Here is a 9,618-nt window from a genome sequence, read left to right as displayed (position 1 = left end):
TTGATGATTCTGTCTGCCGTCTTCTTTGTTCATAGGTGTCTTCTCAGACCTCATACTGTTTTACCATACAGTAACTCGAAGGGTGAAAATCCTGTATATGCTTGTGGGACTTCTCGATAAACAAATAATACTGCCTGCAAGTACCTGTCTAGTCACGTGGTCTCTCTTGGCACGTCTTCTTTAGCATGCTTTTTAAAACTCCATTGACTCTCTCACAAAGTCTATTACATCTGGGATTGGTAAAGAGCTGCTGGGTACTGATGAATCTGTACAATTCCTGCATCAGTTCTGAAGTAAACTAGGTCCCTATGTCACTGAGAATATCTCTCAGAAAGCCTATTCTGCAAAATACTTCCAGGAGGACTTCTGCTACTCTCTATGTCTCTATCTTCACCAGTGCTATGGCTTCTGGGTAACATGTTACATAGTCGACTACTGTCAGCACATACTGGTTGTCCTTGTCAGAAACAGGCACTAGTGGTCGAATCAAGTCCACACCTACTCTGCTGAATGGCTCTTCTATGAGAGGCATCTATATCATTTGCAACTTGGCTACATTCCCCTTAAGTACTGCCCTTTGGCAGATGTTACATGTCCTGCAGAATCTATTCACATCTCCAAGGACTCCCAGCTAACAGAAGATATGCAAATATTGCAAGAGCTATGAATGGGAGAAGAAGAATCAGATGAGAACTGTCAACTTGCTTGACAGAGCTTATATGCAGCTCAAGGCAGTCAGAAGCATTTCTATGACAAGAAGGCCAAGGATTGATGTTTCAAGGTCAGACAGAAGGTCTTAGACCACAACAAACTCACCCTGCAGTGGAAAGGACCTTTTGAAGTACAGAAAGTACTCAACAGAATGGACTACAAGGCGAATGTGAAGATCAAGTTCTATCATGGCCTAACAGTTGGTATGTTAGAGTGAGATTAACAGTTTTGAAAGATATAAGGATAATAATTTGTCTCATCAAAGGGTGTTCTAAACTAAATGAACCCAACTTTATGAACTAATGGTTATTTGGAAGCACGAAAAAGCAGACGATTATTGGAAGTTCAGGATACAACTGCGGTAACTCACGCGACAGTGTAAGTGAATTATACACTGATACTATTGGGTTAAAAATACAGAAAAAATAGTTCGGCTTGTCAACTGAATTCTAAAGCAATTGAATTGGCCTAAGTGGACTTTTCACAACAAGTTTCTTACCCGCTTATTTGACATAAACTTTCAAAATTCCTGTACACGTTGTATATGTAGTCATAATAGAGAATGTCCATCAATGGAGTCAATAATTTTCTCTCGTTCTAGTTACCTACTGAAATGGGGCACACGCATTTTTTCTTGAGTAAGGTTCTTTTAAAGTAAAGCATGCTATATCGAAATTTACAGTGATCTTTTCCACTGGCGGGTTAGCCGATACTTCAAAGCTACAACCTGGTTTCCTTATTTTGAAGTGAGAATTTAGCCTAATGTCTTTAGAATGACCTTCCGTCACGTGGGTAATAGTTGGGCTCTGAGAAGAATTTATTTTTGGTGAAAAGAATAAATTGTTTCACTATATTCTAACTTGTGGAGTGTCTTTTTCTTTTCTTCCAACTCAGTAGAAGTCGCAAAATTCAGATTTTGCTCCTTAATACATGTTCTAACAAACCTCCTATTATTCTGCAGCTTGACTCACAATTTACCGGTCGAATTCCATCATGGAACGTGCTCGTTCTGTCAGCCTTGAGCACGTTCTAATGTGATGGTCAATACCACTGTTCGTTAGTCTATAATAGCCCAAGAGTCGGTGGTGGGTGGTGTTGATTAACTGCCTTTTCTCTAGTCTATCACTTGAAAATTAAGGACAGTTAGCTCAGGTAGTCTTCAAGTAGTTTTGCACGAAATTCAACAAAAACAAACAAGTTATTATTATGGGGAACTCACTCGATACTCTAAGGTAAATCTGAATACCTGAGAATACCACACCTGAGGTATAAAATATTTTTTTGTGATCGAGAATGCGCTGAGTAAAGTTTGCCTAAAATTATAACTAAAAACTGTAACTTCCTGTTACTTAGAATTGTAAAACAACAATATTAAAAACGTTTACAACGTCTGTTAGACGTTTCTGTGGTAGACTTTTATAGATGCTTTAGATCGTGTTTTCGTCGGGGAAGATAGGTTATTATGGACTACAACAGCTTGGAAACATTGACTTTTTCGTCCAAAGGATACAGTCCTTCTAAGACTATTGGACTGCATAATTAACCCGTTCTACCCACATTTTACGCATTTTTTACCTGTGAATGAAAGAAGCTGATTGTAAAGTTGATGATAATGTTGTCTTAAACTCAAAGTTTTAAAAAAAATGAATCTAACGCATTTATCACAAAACCAGAAAATTTTATGTTCTTCAAAGATAGTGCCAAACATGGTTTAACATTACACTCAGTTATGTCGTTGTTATAATTTATCCGGAAATGTTTACTGGGTAAAAAATGGCCCTAGGACTTCTACTTAAAATAGCTTCAAGATTCAAGTTATAAACTTTTTGTTATGAAGACTAACATAAATTGCAAGTTTAATAAATAAATTAGGTGCATCAAGTCTATGTAACTTTTATCATTCATTATATATTATAAGACGAGACAGGCATTTTGTTATAAAATACAATGAAGCACTAAAATTTAATAACATGCTTGAACTAGAGGGCGTAGGGAAAAATGGCTGGTGTCCTGAAGAAGGTGAGAAAGTATAGAAGAAATTTGTTTATTTAACTTTAAGTCGAATATGTAACCAGTCTAACAATCTGAGTCTTATTCTTAAAATTCTTTTAGCGGTTTCCACCATTGGAGCCTAACCTATTTTTCTAAATCTTTAACGTGTTCCTTCTCGCCCTAATGTTTTCACTTTCAGAATATACTATAGCTGGGTTATTAAAATTTAAATGATTTAATTTTAATGAGATCGCAGGTCTTTTTTCCTGTTGATCTCCCGAGTAATCTTGTAAACTTCAAAACATCCGTTCTTCTAGTTTTACCAGTTTTTTTTCTAAAGAGAGGAGGAATTAACTGACCTTACCTAGCCCCATAAGATACAGTTTCCATCCCTGAAGTCATCTTATTTTTAGTAGCCCTCCTTTGAACCATTTTCTGTTTTCAGTAAGACGTTATTTTGTAGATAAAAAGACCAAAATCGATGCCTGGGTAGGGTTCAACATTAATGTTAGCTGAGGACAAATAAGAAATGTATTTCTACAAGTTGCCAACGTGTCACGCTAGTCTAATGGGGGCTATTTGATCTATATTGGGTAGCTGTTTTAACTTTTATATTTAAATTGATATTTAGATGTACTTTCACATTTGTTGCTTCTTCACAGTAAAATGGTGATATTCATTTCTCAAAATCAGCATACTCAAATTGTGTATTACCAAAAGCAGAAAAGGAACTAACTTAATAGCCAATCTAAAAATTATTTTCTTTCTTTACAGATTGACATCACTATACTGCTCAGTTTGTTGTTTCAAAGACTGCAAGTATAGTGTTGTGCCATTCTAAAACATCTTTGAATATATGTACCTGCAGTATTTAATATACTTAATTATTTACTAAAGAGATGATATATTGTTTAATAATTATTTAAAAGTATTTAGATTTTGAACATTTTATAATGCTTTTCTATGTGTATTTGTAGTTGTTTTGTGTTTGTATTGTTTTATAAGTAAAACAATTTTTGTGGACCTAGGCCTGAGATAGTGACCTAATAAAGTCATTAGCTTCAAGGTAGTATTTTAAAAGTTAATGTATAGCCCTGAATTTGTATAAAGAGGTAATTGTTTCTTTTGACTTTTGTTTTTTTAATCAGTATGTGTAAAATACACTCTAACATTTTGTAAGTGTTGCTACTAGTACTAACAATGGAGCATTGCTTCAATGGTATGAGTGGCTAATCTACCACTATGCCAAAATCCTTTTCTTTAGCCACACTAATGAATATGTTCTCATCTATATTAAATGTGTGATCCTAATCATAACCCAAATGTATTATCCTGCACTTAATATAATTAAAGGTAATTTATCAAATATTTGTCCAATGAACTAGTTGATCTCATTTGTTCTGTAGTATCTCAACAGTTTAATGCTATTTGTAAAGTTTATCAATTTCCAAATTAAGCAAAGATCCATTCACAGACTCCTCAGGCACATCACTAGAAACGAGGGTTCATTTTGACTGGATTCCATTAACAATAACTTTTTGCTTTCTCCTATCTAATCATCCTACCATTCAATATACTGTCTCTTCAACCCCAATTAATGTGATTTTCTGAGGTAATATTTTGTGTTGCACCTGTTCAAAAACAATTTGAAAATATAAGCACACCAAGTCTATATCATTTCCACTATCCAGATAATGTAATATCATCAACAAGAAGTAACTGATTAGTTAGAGAATATTTTCTTTTAGTAAACCTGGCATGTTGATTTTCTTTTATGCTGTCATGTTTCAGTAACAGGTCTATAATTTCCAGGGTAATTCTTATCATCCTTTTTCAAAACAGGAGTAACATTAGCATTTCTCCCTTTCCTGGGCACCTGTCCACCGTATTGCCATACAAAAAGTAAAAAAGAAAGGCTCACAAATCTCATCTTTGACCCCTTTTAAAACCATGAGAAAAACATTGTTTGGTCCTGGTGCTTTATTTATAATTTATCAATCTTTTTTTTTTATTACATTAAAGGACTAGTATCTACACATTTAGATCATTCCTAGTATGTCTCTTAGAATGCTCAGTGTCAGGAGTATTGTACCATCTCTTATAAAAACAGAAGCAAAGAACACATTTTAAAGTCAGCCAGCTGATGATCTTGAACTAAAGCTTTGCCATCAGCATCCTTTAAGAGCCCAATATGCATTTTAAAATTTTGCTTACCTTTAACATACTTAAAAAAATCCATGCTCTTCTCATAAGCACTTTTGGTTTTCCTAATTTGTCTTTGAACCAGACTCGCAGGTTTCCTATAATTCTGTAAGTCACTCTTTCATTTTCTCCTTTTGTGTTTTTAGTCAGACAGTTAGGTTTGATCTTCCCTGTTATCCTTTTCCTGTTTTTTTAGAAAATCCCTATCTTGAATTCAAAGCAGTTTATTTTTAAACATTTCCCAGGTTTATCCTACATTACCATTGAACTCATCATCCCAGTTTACTAATGTTAAACCTTGTCTCATTACTATAAAATCAGATTTCTAAAAATTAGGAACTAAAATTTCATTTATTTTATCTCAACATTTAGCAAAACACCAGACCTAATTATGTAATGATTACTCTGTCCCAAAAGTTTCTCAGTTTCAGTGTTTGAAATTTGAGTAAGGAAGCACGATATGCTAATATAACAATAGAGAGGCAAACAACAATATATAAGCATAAGGAAAAGTTTTATTGATGGTGGAATATACTACATGTTTTTACAGAACATTTGTCTGTCTTCTTCAGTATGATCAGTACTAAGCGATTCATCATCAGTAAAATTTTTCCTTGTGCTTATAAGTCATTGTTTGCCTACCCCTTATTAACTCTTACAAACACATCCTTGTTAGTGGTTATTAATAAATTTCAAATTGTATCCCCTCTAATTAGTTCTCTGACCATTTGACATAGAATATCATCTTGTGTCACTTCAAGAAGTCTTTCCCTCACTATGCCAAACAATGTGTCTGAAATTAGTCTCTCATAATAATTGCATAAGTATCCTAAAAAGTGTACATGCACATTTAATAGTCTGCGTCAAAACACAAAGATAAAGAACAGTTTAAGTACATCAAGCATGCAATGTTATAAGTTTGGTATCTACATTATAATGATGGCTTCCATCCAGTATTCACACTACAGCTATTACTTGACTGCTAGAGTTTCCTTCTTTTGCCCATTTGTCTGATTTTTTTCTTGCTTGCTCCAGTCTTTTATTCCCCACTTAATTGCCCTTGGTGATATCTGTCTCGTGACACTCTCCACCTATGTTAATGTGCCCTCTATCATAATACTGTATATACAAGCACCTCAGATATTATCACTTTTTTTTGACAAAGCATTCGCCAATGGGTTTCTCTGTACTATGACTGTTGGAGATACTATGAGCATTCTTTGTGTTAGATAGTTGATTTTTGTAAAAATATCATTTGGCAAGCTTATATACAGTATGAATTCCTTAGTTGTGGCTGTCCGTCACCTTATTTGTAGTGAGATAGAGACATGTCTTTGGTCCAGTGGTGTTTCTCCAGGAAGTTCTGAGGCTGTACTTGCGGGTGATCCTGGACATTCTGGAGAGAATTTAGATTCACTTTTTCCAGTGTCATTCTTTATTCTGTCAGCTTTCCAGTAGGCCTAATTGTAATCAGGCACCTCAGGGTCCTTTTCTTCAGTTGATCAATCAAATGTGTGATGTTTCGGGTCTTTCCCTGGTTGCTTTTGAGTCTGTGTCAAGGAGATGGTAGATAGATCTGAGGGCAAATACTTAGTTCTCCTTATATCCCCTGATATTGCAGTTCATGCATGGAGATTTACTACTCAGTCACATGAAGGGACAGCTATGCCTTGTTCACCACGTTTGTCAGAACAACATGCCTACCATCACCAGGTGGATGCATATTTAGACTCTCAGCAAATAGACCCGCTTCTGGAAATTTGGGGTTCTAGAATGGAGTCTGTGGTCATCCTGAATAGATCACAATTTTCTAGGATTCATCTGACCCTAATTATGGTGCTAAGTTATTTATCATCTCCCCGACTTTTGTCAGAAGCTTCTCAGCAATCACCACATCAACTTGATGACAAGTGGAACCATTGTTAGCAACTACCTTGGTTCAGTTGTCAGCTGCTGCACCTTCCCTAGTCTCTTGGCTGGTGTGTTATTGGGATTTGTTAGGTAGAGATGTGTTGTTGCAGGGCATTCATCTACCAGCTACCACCCGCTGTAAATTACGTGAGGCCCCCTTTCTTGACTTTTGTGGGCATTTCAGAGTCTACATTCATCCCTGTCATCATTGGCTTCTCGATTTTCCATTGGTACCGAGAATAGATTCCATCCATATCCACAAGGTTCCTCTGCTTAGTCAGAACATTGCCAGAGGCAGCAGTGACTACCATATGCCTTTGGGGTTTCTGGGGCTTGGCTTTGAGAATTTCTGGATGTGTGGAAAAACTTTACCCTGGATCCATGAATACTATGGGTCCTTACATTAGAATTAGTCATTCAGTTCACATGTTTCTGCCTCCTGCAGATCCTCGGATTTTGGAACTTCATTCTAGGGCTATCAGAGATTTGTTAGTCAAAGGCCAGTGGAGAGAGTTATCCCAGTTCCTCCAGGGTTTTATTCCCATCTGTTTGTTTTGCCCAAAAAGATGGGAAATCGGCTTCCAGTCATCGATCTTTTTCATCTAAATTCATTCCTAGATCCTCCAGGGTTCATGACGAAGTCATTCCTCACTCAGCTTTGGCATTTTTTAACTGAGACTGTGCATGACCAAGTTCGATGTCGCCGACACCTACCTGCATGTTCCCATAGTGGAGGTGTCCCTCCACTATCATCATTTTGTTCACAAGGGTCAGGTGCTGCAGTTTTGGGCTCTGCCCTTAGGACTAGCATTGGCACCATATGTGTTCTGCCAAATTGTCCAAGCTTTTTCATCACCTCCATTCTCTTGGCCTGTGTACACACCATTACATGGATGACTGATTACTGCTGGCACCTTCTTGTCGGTTGGCAGAATGTTGTATCCAGATTCTACTTTTAGAAGCAACCAAGGCAGGCTTTATTATCAGAGCTGAGAAATCTATTCTCACGCCTACTCAATATATTGTCCATCTGGGTATCTTTTTCAACACACATCTTAGTTGGTCTCAGTCAACTCCCATCCGGCTCCAAGCTATGGAACAGATAGTAACATCTGTTACCTCTCATTTTCCCACTGGGCAGATGGTTCTTTCCCTTTTGAAGATGTGAGCATCACTCAAATCCCTCATTCCTTTGGGATGAGTCCACATGTAGTCCCTTCAATGGTCTCTATGCAGCCAATGGATCATGAACAGTGATTCACTGGATTCCCCAGTCTCCTTATTCAGGATCAACATCTTTGATCTCCAGTGGTGGTTAGATTAGAACAATACCACAATAGGTGTTCCTCTGTCACCATCTTGTCCAGAGATCCATTTATTCACAGATGCCTTGTTTCAGGAATGGGGTGCATATCTCAATGGTCAGGAATTACAGAGCCTATGGACGAACGACAAGGCTTCCCTATGCAATGTTTTAGAGCTTCTTTCTGTTCAAAGGCTGACGTCTCAATATTTGGACTTATTGAGGGGAAAATCATCATGCTTCACTTCGACGATTCCACGGTGGTGTCTTACATTTCCAATTAAGTGGGCACTTGGTCCAGGTTTCTTTGTTTTTGAACCTTGGACCTTCTTTATTGGACCCACTCCCATCATATCATTCTACTAGCTTGCCATGTTCTGGGGTTGATGAATTTGGTGGCAGACCAATTGTCTCGACTCAACCAGATTTTCCCAACACAATAGATGCTGCATTATGAGGCTTTCTACTGGACTTGCTCTCAGTTCAGGACACTGTGTTTGCTACTCTATGGAACATTCAAATACTTGCATTTTGGTCTCTGGTACTTCACCCTCGGGCATTGGCAATAGATGCATTCAGTCAGGACTGGACAGGATTGCACCTCTATGCCTTCCCACCAATTCATATGTTACCCAGAGTACTAGCTATGATTCATTGAACCCCATGTTGAGTTCTGTTGATAGCATCAGAATAGCTAGCTCAATCCTGGTTTCCACTTCTGCAGTACCTTCAGGAGTGCCCACCTCTTCCACTTCCTATATGACCATCTCTGTTGAAGCAACCACAATCTAACATCATACACCCAACTATCCTGAAGCTCAAGCTTCCTGCATGGTGGTTATGCTGTCCTTCATGCGGTGTCTGGGTTTAACTTCTAATGTTCCCATGTATCTGTTTCAGTGTTTGCATAGTCCTATGATGGACATTTATCAAGAGAAATGGTACTTTGACATTAATGTATTGCGAGGATGTTGAACCCACTTCGTCCAGAAGTGCTAACCATAATTCATTTTTGACTTGGCTCTTTGACAAGGGTTTCGCATCTTCCATAGTCGCCTTACGTAAGATGGCCTTATCAATTACCTTTGGATATTTGAAGAGACAAAAATTATTTGAGTCCCAAACAACTGTTTTAGTTACCTTAATGGGATATTAAGGTGGTATTAGATGCTCTTTCTCAACATCTGTTTGAGCTCTTAGCCTCATGTACCATATATCAACTTTCCCTCAAGGTTTATTTTTTGTTGCTGCTGGCCTGTGGCCATTGCCGGTCAGAAATGTTTGTGCTGCATGGGACAGAACACTTTATTATTGTATCTACATCCTCCTATACCCAGACAGGTCCTTCCTCACTAGCAATCACTAATTCAGTATACTTTATCTTGGTTGCAACAGGCTCTGTAAAAATTAGGTGTTCCATAAAACCACGTAGAGGCAGACTGGGTGGTATTACTGTACTGTGCTGGACCACCAGTCATAGACTATCATGAGTAAAGCAT

The 9,618-nt window shown here is 37.5% G+C and overlaps 1 protein-coding gene across 1 annotated transcript in view; it reads left to right on the top strand.

The window, feature by feature from the left end:
- The first annotated feature begins 2,665 nt into the window (after nt 1–2,665).
- LOC106464088 (NADH dehydrogenase [ubiquinone] 1 alpha subcomplex subunit 5-like) overlaps nt 2,666–9,618 on the top strand; it is a 30,356-nt gene continuing 23,403 nt past the window's right edge. The window contains exon 1 of the mRNA XM_013924199.2: nt 2,666–2,730. Within this exon, the coding sequence (XP_013779653.1) occupies nt 2,710–2,730 (21 nt within the window). The 5' untranslated portion in view covers nt 2,666–2,709. The remainder of the gene's footprint in view (nt 2,731–9,618) is intronic.

The sequence above is a fragment of the Limulus polyphemus genome, unplaced genomic scaffold, assembly GCF_000517525.1.
Source record: "Limulus polyphemus unplaced genomic scaffold, Limulus_polyphemus-2.1.2 Scaffold1558, whole genome shotgun sequence".
Taxonomy (NCBI): Eukaryota; Metazoa; Arthropoda; class Merostomata; order Xiphosura; family Limulidae; genus Limulus; species Limulus polyphemus.
This window is presented reverse-complemented; position numbering and strand designations above follow the sequence as displayed.